The 12,258-nt window shown below is 51.7% G+C and overlaps 1 protein-coding gene across 1 annotated transcript in view; it reads left to right on the top strand.

Annotated features, from left to right (window-relative positions):
• Positions 1-211: 211 nt before the first annotated feature.
• Positions 212-12,258, top strand: part of ST8SIA2 (ST8 alpha-N-acetyl-neuraminide alpha-2,8-sialyltransferase 2) — an 81,241-nt gene continuing 69,194 nt past the window's right edge. Inside the window, exon 1 of the mRNA XM_032252775.1 lies at positions 212-532. Coding sequence (XP_032108666.1) covers positions 435-532 — 98 coding nt within the window. The 5' untranslated portion in view covers positions 212-434. The remainder of the gene's footprint in view (positions 533-12,258) is intronic.

Genomic DNA, 12,258 nt, shown 5'->3' on the forward strand with positions numbered 1-12,258 from the left:
TCTGGACCTGGTGGCACGCAGTGACCGCAGCCCGGCCCCTCTAGGCCAGGAGTGGCAGCTCCAGGGAGCTGAATAAAACCAGGCGGGAGAAGCCCAGGCCAGCTCCTGGACGTTGGAGTTGGTGGGAGGAGGCGAGCAGAGGCGCGGAGCAAAGCTGTCAAACTGAGCGTGGAGCCGGGCGCGGGGCGGGGGAGGGGAGGGGACAGGAGGGAGGGGCGGGCGGGAGCCGGGAGGGAGCGAGCGGGTTCGCCGTGCCTGAGCAACCCCCGCCTGTCGCTGCCGCTGCCGCCGCCGGCCCGGACTCGCCCGGAGCGCAAGGGTGTCTGTCTGCCCGGCTGCGTGCGGTGTACCGAGGCTCCGGTGTCCACCGCTGCGCCCTCCAACCCCTGCTGCTCGCGCCGGCCCGCGTGTGTCCCGGCGGGCGCGAACCCACCATGCAGCTGCAGTTCCGGAGCTGGATGCTGGCCGCGCTCACGCTGCTCGTGGTCTTCCTCATCTTCGCAGACATCTCGGAGATCGAAGAAGAAATCGGGTAAATAGCTGCGCCCGGGCCCCTGCCCGGAGCCCCGGCGGGATCTCGCCCTCCTTCCGCACTCTCCACCGCCCGGACCCCTTTGTGTGCGCCGCGCCCCCCTGTAGCGCCGCTGGAGAGGCGGAGACGGTCTGCCAGAAGGTGGCAGGGACAGGGGCCCGGGACGGTTTCGGGCGCGGAGCCTGGGGGCGCGGCTGCGGCGGGGTGTCCCCGGGCGGGGTTCGCGGGAGGCCCCCAGCTGGCCCGCGTCGGGAAGCGGACTCACCCACCGTACCCCCCCGGCCTGGCACGTCCGAGCGCAGTGTTGCCGGGGTCGAGGGAGGGCGCCGGGGAGTGTCTCCGGCGGGCGGAGGGGCCGAGAGTGGAGGGAGGCAGGAGTTTCTTTGTCTCCGGCACGGCCGCTTTCTCGCCTTGGCAAAGTGGGCAGGGGGCGCGCGGGGATCTCTGAGCTGGGGGAGGGGTTCCCCGGGCCGGGGTGGAGGACTCGGGCTCTGCCCGGGCTCCGGGGAAGCGGAATGTCCCCTGCACAGGCAGGCAGGCACGCGGGAGCCCGGCGCAGGGGCTGGCATCGCTAGAGAAGGGCTCGTATCGCCGGGCTGAGACCCTCGCGCTCGCCTGGCTTTGGGCGTCCAACGGAGCCACAGCAACCCCAGCGACCCTGGGTTCCTGTGCGCTCGCGGCGCGGAGACCCAGACATTTCGGGAAAGTCCCTACCTCCGCCTTCCGGGCCCTCAGGCGGGCGATCTGGCCGTTTTTCCTCCCTACCTCGCCAGAGGTGGGGCGGGACCCCAGCCCAGACCCTCCCAGCTCCAGACCTCCTGGAGCGCGCGTTTGAGGCGCGTGACGCACCCGTGGTGGGTCTGGGAGGCTGAGACTCGCGCCCCGCCATGCAGCCTTCGGCTCGCCAGGCCGGGCCCCTCTCCGGAACCTCCAAAGGGCGGTGGACTGCAGGTGGGGAGGAAGCCGGGGGTCTGAGGGCCGAGGAGAGCTTCCTGGCCCTGGGCAGGGGAAGGTAAGGTCTCGGAGAGGGCAGAAGGTCTCTTCCTCCGTGGGATTTGTGCCCGGCCGGGCGCTCTTCTCCAGTCCCGCGCCGCGTGCGCCCCGCCTTTGTCCCATGTGTGATTCCATTTGTTATCTGTGCTTGCTGAGGGTCCGCCACGCTGTCAGTCAGTCCCTCAAATGGGAGATGCCAGTCCAGGGCCCACGATGCTGAGGTCCCCAAGGACCAAAACTTGGGACAAGTGCCACTTCCTGCTCTTTCTCCCTGCCTCTGCCCATCTCCCCGAATTCCTTCTGTGAACTCCACTGGGCTTCCTGAACCCCTCTCCCCGCCTCTTTCTCTCATTCTCGGTTTCGCCAAGAGCTCTGAAAACTTTCACAAATGCTGTGGAGTTAATACACAACGTGCCGCCATCTCCCACAGAGAGATAAATATGCCACTTTTCATAGTGTTCGCCTGAGAAACGTGGATCGGAAGGAAATCGGGCAAGTCACGTCTTAGGGTGATGGAAGATGCCGTGAGAAAGGCCTTCCTCTGGGCTCTTCGGTTTCTTCCGGATGTGGGCTCTGCCTGGCCCAGATCACTTGCTAACCTTTGCTGCTTTGGGAGGGAAGATCCGGCGCTAACCATTGTTCTGCTGTAAAAACATAAGTGCTGTGCTCCTCCAGGCACCCTAGGTCATCCATTTACTGAATTCTTAGCAAATACCTTCCATATGCTGGGGACTTTTAATTTTTAAAATGCAATCAGCAGATCATTTTGCACATAATATTGCACTTTCTTGCCAAATGCACCGAAGCCTGTGCTCCCCGCCATCAGATTGTTCCCATGTATGTACACACCCCTGGGACCTGTTTCACTTGGGGGCTCCCTACTTCTTTTTATCCTGTCTCTGCTGGGTTGATCCTAGGGGGAAAAAAAAAGTCAAACAAGTCCAATATGTCATCTCTTGTGCCATCTTCCTTCCCTCTCTTTCCTCTTGCCCCAGGCTGACCACTGGCTTGACCAGTCCTGAGACACCCCCTCTCTCTGGCTGATGCAGCTGCCTTAGACCAACACTGCACGTGCCATTCCTGGGAGGGATACTCCAGCTCCACCCACAGTCAGCCCCACACATTTAATCCTGGGGAATGGAGACGTATTTTGAGATTCACCATGGCTGGAGGAGGAAAGACACGGGGCAGAGCATGGGAATCCCAGCAGCACCTTCTGTCTGCTTACAAGTGAAGGCTATTCTCTTTTCTTTTCTTTTTTTGAGACGGAATCTCACTCTGCTGCCCATGCTGGAGTGCAGTGGCATATTCTCAGCTCACTGCAACCTCCGCCTTCTGGATTCAAGCAATTCTCCTATCTCTGCCCCCTGAGAAGCTGGGATTACAAGCACATGCCACAACACCAGGCTAATTTTTGTATTTTTGTAGAGATGGAGTTTCACCATGTTGGCCAGGCTGGTCTGGAACTCCTGACCTCAGGTCTCCCAAAGTGTTGGGATTACAGGCGTGAGCCACTACGCCTGGCACAAGTGAGATTTTAACATACAGCCACTAAATTCACTGTTGGAATTACCCCAACTTTGAGCAGCTGGGCTCAGCGCCCGATAAGAGCACTGGCACAGTGGCCAGTGAGGGGCATCAAGAGGGCTCTGCCTTCCTCACCATATGCCTTCCTGGAGACCTGGAGTCATACTCAAGCACACGAGGCTGCTGCACCAGCCCTGCCCCTCCATCCCCAATTTGCTCTGGACCTGTACCAGGGAGGATTATAGGTGATCTCCCAGTGCCGGCCCCTGGGAGAAAGCGGTGGCTCTAGAAGGATGGCTGTTTCTGGAAAGTAATGAACAGCGGGACCTTGTGATCTGTTAGGAAGGAAGGAAAGATGGAAGAAACCTCTTTTGGGGGTAACTTTTTCAAGAATTAAGGAATGAAAAAAAAGTGAAAGAAGAAAGTCAATTACATGGGCATTATCTGGAGGAATAAAACTGAGATTTGCTTTTCTGAAGCTTTTGATTCTGTTTCTTATAAAATGAGGCTTTTAATGTGGTGGTCTCAGAGGTCCTGTCCTGCCTGAAAAATTATACACCACAGAGTGAGGGGCAGGGCTTTCTTTGAGGGGAGTTTTCTGAGACACACATCTCTTTTCCTTAGTGATTATTTTCAAAAGTTTCATTTCTGACTTGCTTGCTGTCATTCAGCTGGAGCTGAATAAGAAAACAAAATGTAGAAAGGTAAGTTCTCTGCGAAGCGGCTAGAGAATCCTGCCTGGTAGCCAACTTGAATTCAAATTCCAAGTCAGACATTGGGTGGAGCTTTGGTAAAACAGCTCCTGATCAATTCATGCACCCTCCCAAGTTTTAGGTCCAATTCGACCAAGGTGCAACCTAACATCTTCTTCGATTGATTGTTCCTTGGGCTTTAATCTGAGTGTAACTTCCACTAGGGGATTGTGAGGCACAGCTGTCTTGCCCACCATGGAGTCCATGGAACTTCGCACAGAGAAGGTATTCAATGAACGAATATTGGATGAATATCTTTCCTGAGTCTGGCACAGTGGTGGGCACACACACAGCATCCTTGGGCAAGGTTGAAACTCACTGAGCTGGCTGGGAACAATGGCTCATTCCTATAATCCCAGCACTTTGGGAGGCTGATGCAGGCAAATCACTTGTAGTCAGGAGTTTGAGACCAGCCTGGCCAGCATGGTGAAACCACATCTCTACTAAAAATACAAAAATAAGCCAGGCATGGTGGCTGGTGCCTGTAATCTCAGCTACTCTGGAGGCTGAGGCAGGAGAATCGCTTGAACCCTGGGAGGAAGAGGTTGCAGTGAGCCGACTGCACCGCTGCACTCCAGCCTAGGCCATAGAGCGAGACTCCATCTCAAAAAAATAAAAAAGGAAGAAAGAAACTCACAGAACCTTGGGACAGGAAGAGAGCTTAAGGCTTCCCCTATAGAAACCTTTCCTTTTGATCAATCAGGGTAAATTTGATGCTGAGAAGTAACATCACTAATCTGAGATCACACCCTGGCTGGTTAAGGGCAGGACAGGCTTGCACAAGTCCCTCTTTTGTGACCCAATGCCCTAATCCTCATGTTCGTTCCTCTAACCATAAAGGAATGACAGAAATCTTGTTAAAGAGAAGGTGAATAACTAGTAATGATAACAATTGCAACTATGACCGTGGTGAAGGTGATGACGGGGGCTAGCATTTGCCGAGTGCTTGCTAAGGGCCAAGAGCTATTCCAAGTGCTTTCTAGGCATTAACACATTCCAGCCTGGTGGCAATCCAGTGGTCACTTACCAGTGGCACTGTCTGTAGAGCTCTGTGTGCCAGATGCCATGCTAACTGCTTTGAAGCATGTTCGCTGGATCCTCACCAGAACTCTCTAAAGTAGGTACCATTGCTACCCCCGGTTTATTGATGAAGAAGTATACCCTACTGATAAACGTGTGATAAAGCAGCTCTATGGAAGGCTGAAGTCCATGCTTGCTCTCAACCATCATGCTAGACTGCCTTGTCCTCTGAGTTATTTCTTTTACCCTGAGCTAATATTAGGGAATACATCCGAAGACTAACTCATCCCCCGCGGTTCTTCTAAAGGCCCAGAGTTTTCCTCAGAGCCTGGTCTGGCCTTAGTAGTTTCTCCATCAGTCACTTACAAAGAGAGAAGGCGAATGAGGAGGAAGAGAGGAGGAGTCTGGGCACATCTCCCTGAAATGGCCCTCTCGTCCAGATAGTTCAGTGCCTTGCTGGAGGACAGAATGGCATTAAATGACAGACTTCCCAAACTGCTCTGCAAGCATGAGGCTCACAGCTCTGTCCAAGGCTTTCCCAGCACCTTCTGGTTACTACTGGAGGAATGTGGAGGGACCCAGCTCTGCTTCCAGCCTGTCACACAAGGTCACCTGCATGGGGATGGGCACTCCAGACTCTCAGGTGGAGGCTGGGGCTAACGTGACAGGAGAAGGGAAAGCTCCTGTCCCATTGCAAACCTGATTCTAATGTCAATGGAAGGAGCCTGCCTTGATACTACATGCTGTATGTGTGGGCATTTAGGTGTCTGGAGCAGGGGAGATAGTAAAGATATTTAACAGCTGGTCCCTCTCAGGTACCAACCTGTTAGAATGGACATCTGACCCATCAGAACTGATGCCGTCCAGCACACCATGGCCAGGGGTCCTAGTGCACTCCAGCCAAACACCAGGCCCTGTCTGGGAAAACACTAGACAAGGAGAGCCTAGCTCTGATCATCAACCATGGCGAGATCTGTGAGCAGGCAGCAAGTACTGCCAACAGCCGAGGGTAAGGTGAGGTGAGGTACATCGTTTAGTGGATGAGTGCATGTGGATGCAAAAGAAAATGACCTTGAGCAGCTGCAGTCCAGGCACTCTGTAAGGAGCACACATGTTTGCTCAAGACGATGATGCCATGTTTTTTTTAAGCCCGTTCTTCTCCGTAGTCCTGGTATACTTCCCTGAAGTGCAAGCATGACTGGGAGTTAAAACAGGAGAGAAAGAAGGTCTGGTTTTAACTCACTTGCTCCAAGTCCTTGTTGCCAACCGTTCCAAGCATCGAATTTAAATTGTAAATAGATATCTATCTTAGAAACCAATTCACCACTCAGGGCCTCTTCCCCCTGGAAGGCAGGGTTGCTAGGTTTTAAACATGTTTTCAGTTTTACAAATTGGAAATGTTGTAGATTGCAAATTATAAATACTTTGAGAGAGAGGGGATGCTAGAAAGGTTCCCGTTGTTTTTAGCAGGGCATACAAAGCAGTGCATCACCTGGCCTTTGCCTCTGTCTATACCCGGGCTGGGCTACAGTCATTTGTGTTGCTTACAGGTTCCCAAAATGGCCTAGGATTTCATTCCTCTGTGCCTTTGCACATGCTTGCACACACACCGTCCTTCCTGCTGTTGCTCTGCTCCTCCCAGGCCTTTCCTTCCTCTCACTGCTCCGTCTCCTCCTTCCAGGCTAAGGTCTGGTACCTCCTAGATGCCATCCCCTCCCGGGACATCTGGTTGGTTGCCCCTCCTGTGCACACCCTTGGCACTGCATCATGCAGCACCCCATGGAGATACATTTCACAGTTACGTTTATTTTATCCTTTATCCCCAGCCTGGTGATAAGTATATAGTTTAGTAAATGAAGCTCATAACATATTTTCTGAATGAACAAACTCTGACCGAGGATATGGCAAAAATAAGCATTCAGCCTCTCGGCTCCCAAAAGTACATACTATTCTAACAACAAATAAAAACCCTCCAGTTGATCTGGAAGCCCCAGCTTTTCCTATGTATCCAGCATGGAAGGCACAGCCTGGTGATGAGCACAAGCTGGCTGTGACATTATTCACCGTTGCAGCGTGTTTGGGGCCAATGGAAATAAAAGCCTCTTTCGAATTTGTAAGAGCAGGGGATCCAGTGGTGTTTGTCCACTGCCAGTTTAGACAAAAAGCAAAGAGCCAGAGCCCAGATGCCAAGCCTCTGCCAGCTGTTGGTTCTCCAGAGAGCCCTTTCCAGCCCTCCACTGCCCACAGCGCTGCTGAGGCTGGCCCCCACCCACCCCACCTGGAAGGACAGCCAGCCCTGTCTGTGGCACTGAGCACAGACCAGGAATGCAGGGCCAGCTGCTTCCTTGCAAAAGCTGGTCCCCAGGTAGGATGCTGGAAGGTTAGCCTAAGAGACATTGACAAAGTAAGAAACGTGAGGTCAGGTCGGGAGGTGTCATCTCAAAGATTCTCCTTATGAAGCACCGGTCAAGACTCGGGGCAGCTGTGTGGATCCTAGATAAGATCAGAAGCCTCATCTCTCCCTTAGCTGTCTCAAGCAGAAATGAGTTAGAGACAGATGGGAGGACATAGTGAAAATGGCCAGCGGAGGGACAGGAACAGGAAGGCCATCAGCTGGGTGAGTCAGGTGGCTGTCTCCTGCCAGAGCATGGGGACAGGCTCATCTTCCGGAGAGGCACCCCAGGGTGAGGCACTGTCCCCTGTGGCTGGCTGGCTGGCTGCCCCTGGGCTTGCTGACCATCTCTCCAGAGCTGATGCTGGTCCTTAAGCATTGAGATTAGTCACTCTCCTGGGTGGCATCTGGGCTGGTTTTAAATTCTCCCTAGTCTCCTGCAATTCATCATCCGGCTAGGAAGCTGCCCCGTGTCCTGATGGAACCTGTCTGTCCCCGTGTTTTCTCAGCTTGGGCTGAGAAAACGAATGCAAGGAGGGACCGGCTTCAAGTGGGGCGAGCAGTGGCCCCACACGACATGAGTCTGTGTTACATGTTGGCAGCCAAGGTTCCTCCGGACAGTTTCGAGCACTTGGGGTCCCGACTCACTCCCCTGGGAAATCCGGTGTCCCACCTTGCTGTGTGGGTGTGCGGCTGACTTCCCAAACTGCTCCGCAAGCATGAAGCTCTCAGCTCTGTCAAAGGGTTTCCCAGTGCCTGTTTGTTATTACCAGAGGAACGCAGAGGGACCCAGCTCTGCTTCCTGGACCTTTTTAAGGTTCCAGGCAACAATTCCTCCTCCAGCTTCTTAGCTGATGGGGAAGGATGAAAGGACCCCTAGGTCAGTGGCTCCTAAACGGTGATCCACAAATGTGTGGTGATCTGAAAGGAGACAAAAGAAATTAAAAAAAAAAAAAGCACAATCTAGCCACGATCATTAATAGTCTCAAGTTGCCAGAAAGAACTCTTCTATATTCTGAGATAATGTTTGTTTTTCCTTTGGGACAGTAAGATGTCCTTTCTTTTATGAAAGAGGGTGATGGTAGTTATTCTCCCTTGGCTGAAGGGGTTGGTAACCTCATGAGTCCCCAACCCCAATGTTCTGGAAATACTATGGGTCCTTGAAATCTGATAGTCCGGGTCCACAAGGTACTCTGAGAAGCTTGCTTCAGGAAATAGCCTCACTTCTCACATATTTTCTTCCCCATGGAGGCTAATGCCAGCAGAGAATAACGACAAAGTCATTTTTTGTCTGTATCTGCTGGGGTCAAAATGGTTTTCTAAACACTTATCTATATTCACACGTGTAACCCTCACAACAGAAGGAGGTGTGTGTTATTATCATCTCCCTTTTACAGATTAGGAAACTGAGGCACAGAGCAGTTAAATAGCACAGCTGGTAAGGTACAGAGCTAGGATTTGAACCCAGGCTCCAGGGAACAAGGAGAATTCTCCAACGATGATGACCTAAATGACATCCAGTGGGGAAGAGATGCATGCTCATATTTTCAAGGAATAAGCCTTGGAAGCGCAAAGGTCTATGGGAGAGAGAACCCTGGGATGCAGTGATGCTGAAGGAAACTTGAGGAACAGCATGTTGGATCCCAGGCCATAATGGGACATGACAGCCAAACAGATCAATACAATTTAGCGTTGCCAGCTCCAGAACACCTTAATGCGGAATGAGGGCTGGGGCACACGGCTCTGCCTCCACCTCCCCTCCTTTCCTCTCCTCTCACAGCAGCATCCCCCCACAGGGTCTCATCTAAACGGCTCCAGAGTGCAGCATGTGTATGACCATCTCATTACCAGACAGAGATAGACACACTGAGAGAGAAGAGAAAAAAACACAAACGATTAAGGCCTGGAGGAATTTTCTTCTAGGGGAAGACAGAAGGGTTGATGCTGTCAACTTCCCCAGGTCAAGAGGGCCTGACAAGGGAGGGAGGGGTCAGGCTTCATGCAAAGAGCTAGCACATCCCAGAAAGCTCCCTTTCCTACAGTAGCCGCATTCTGCTGAGAGCTCACATGCGTCACCTCACTCAACCTTCCCTTGCACCCGTTAGCCCATTTACAGATGAGGAAATGCAGACTCAGAGAGCTCCCAGGACTTGCTAAGGTCACACAGCTAGGAAACACAGAGCTGGGATTCCACCCAGGTTTGCCTGACTCCATGGTCCATCTGGTCTTAGCCACGTTTTTATACTGAGGTTACCTGGCTGCTCACCCCCGTCCCTCCTCCCTCCTGCCCCGGGCCTCTTATACTCTGTCCCATTTTCTGAACCATGCAGAGAATTTGCACAGAGATGCTGGAAACTTTTGAGACTATAGAAAAGACTCATCAATGTCAGACAGCTTCACGAATACAATGGCATCTGTCACCATTGGGCACAACACTTCGGCGGAGGCTGTGGGAGAGACAGACATACCTGGGTTCTACCCAGGGAGGTACACTGGGCACAACACTTCAGCAGAGGCTGTGGGAGAGGCAGACATACCTGGGCTCAACCCAGGGAGGTATGAGCGCTTGTCGCTGGGCTTCCCCAGCTCTCATTTTGAAAGCAAGAATATCAGCTGCACATGGAGGAGTGATACCCAGGGTTAATTCACACCTTCTTGGTAAATGCCAGAGTAGCTTAAATAATGAAGGCAGGAGGCATACAGTGTCCGGGAAAGTGAGCGAGTAAATTGATAGGGCAGGTGACTTTAGTTTGCTATTTTCCTGTAAACAGTAAAGGCCCTCCTACTCCATCTCTTGAGGTTCCCAACACTTTGGATTTGACTTTAGGTGGACTCTGGATGATGCCCGGATTGCACCCTGATCAAACCATTTAGTTCCCAGGAGAAGAAAAGAGAAGGGCAAGAGAGAAACTCCCAGTGGCATTCTGTCCTGGCCTGGGCAGGGAGCCTCTCAGGCCAGCTGGACACAACGGCAGCAACGTGCTGACAGTGGGCATCCCAAAGAAAGACCCATGATGGCCCGGCCTCAGTGGTAAAGCCAGTTAAGTCTCCACAGGCCCTTCCCCAACCTGCCAAACTGCCCACCATAGCTCTGACCTCCAGCAGAGCAACAGAATGACTCACTTAGGTATTCATCACACAGCTCTCCCTGCTGACAACTTGGGGCCCTACTTTTATATAAAAGGACTGACACGTTCTTGCCAGAGCTGGACTCATGGCATATGATTCAGGACACTGGGCCATACCTTTGGAACACCTGGGAGCTACTATTGGAAGATTAAGGCACTAGTCCCCAGTGGAACACTTATTACCTGTGTGACCTCAGGCAAGTGACCTCACCTTTCTGAGTCTCAGTTTCCTAATCTGTATAATGGGGTTAATAATACCCAACTCACAGTGTTCTGGATTAAATAAAACACAAATGCTGGGAATGTAAAATGATACATGGAAAACGGTATGATGGTTCCTAAAAAAATTTGACGTAGAATTACCATATGATCCAGCAATTCCACTTCTGGGTATGTATTTAAAAGAATTGAAAGCAGGGGCCGCGTGTGGTGGCTCATGCCTGTACTTTGGAATGCCGAAGTGGGCGGATCACCTGAGGTCGGGAGTTTGAGACCAGCCTGGCCAACGTGGTGAAACCCTGTCTCAACTAAAAATACAAAAAAAAAAAAAAATTAGCCAGGCATAGTGGTGCACACCTGTACTCTCTCAGCTACTTGGGAGGCAGAGGCAGGGAAATCGCTTGATTTTCCTCACTGCAACCTCTACCTGAGGTAGAGGAACCTGAGGTAGAGGTTGCAGTGAGCCGAGATTGCCTCACTGCACTACAGCCTGTGTAACAGAATAAGACTCTAACTCAAAAAAAAAAAAAGAATTAAAAGCAGGGATTCAAACAGATATTTGTACACCCTTGTTCATAGTAGCCTTATTCACAGTAGCTAAAAAAAAAAGAAGCAACTCAGGTGTCCATCAATGGGTAAATGAATAAACGATATGGTAGGGTGACTCCCACCTGTAACCCCAGCTCTTAGGGAAGCAGAGGCTGGAGGATAGCTTGAGCCCAGGAGTTTGGACCTGCCTGGGGAATACAGTGAGACCCTGTTTCTTAAAAAACAAAACAGGTATATACATACAGTGGAATATGATTCAGCCTTAAAAAGGAAGGAAATTCTGACACAAGCTATAACATGGACGAACCTTCAGAATATTGTGCTAAGTGAAATAAGCCAGTGGCAAAAGGACACCTACTATATGGTTCCACTTACAGAAGGCATCTAGAATGGTTAAATTGATAGAAACAGAAAACAGGATGGTGGTTGCCAGGGACTGGGGATGGGGAAGGGGCACGTGTTCAGTGGGTACAAAGTTTCAGTTCTACAAGATGAAAAGGGCTCAGCAGACGGATGGTGATGATGGTTGCAGAATAATATGAATGTCTCAATGCCACTGAACCGTACACTTAAAAATAGTTAGAATGCTACATTGTATGTTGCGTGTATTTTACCACAATTGAAACACACACACGCATAAGCAGCCAGAAGAGTTCCTAGCAGGTGCTCGAGACACACGGACTTATTTTAAGAGCTCTTAAACGAAGCAGTATCAGTGTGAGTATTATTTAATTTTAAAAGTAATACAGTCCCAAAAAGCAGATACAGAGGAAATGGAGGGAGAAAAGGGGAGAGGTGTGGCTGTAGACACAGAGTCAGAAAAATACAAATCATCACTTGGTTGTATGTTTGGATGCTGAAGCTGGAGGCAACCCAAATACCCAACGTCTGGGATTTAGGATTGTAGAAAGTGCAAGCACACTTTTGTGTGGCCACTCAATTCTTGTGGGCCGGCTATCCATCTAAGTTCAGTGACGGGTCCATAACGTTTCACCAAAGCCTAAGATGCAATGAGGGTGGGTCCAGAGTGATGGGGGAGGGAAGCCAAGACAGCCCAGAGCCCCCTCCCTCCCAGACGCGGCTTCCGGAAGTCCCTTGCTTTACCACCTGCCTAGGGGTGGCCTCTAAACAGTGTTTTTGGCTCAA

The sequence above is a fragment of the Sapajus apella genome, unplaced genomic scaffold (assembly GCF_009761245.1).
Source record: "Sapajus apella isolate SASKATOON/1434 unplaced genomic scaffold, GSC_monkey_1.0 scaffold80, whole genome shotgun sequence".
Classification (NCBI taxonomy): domain Eukaryota; kingdom Metazoa; phylum Chordata; class Mammalia; order Primates; family Cebidae; genus Sapajus; species Sapajus apella.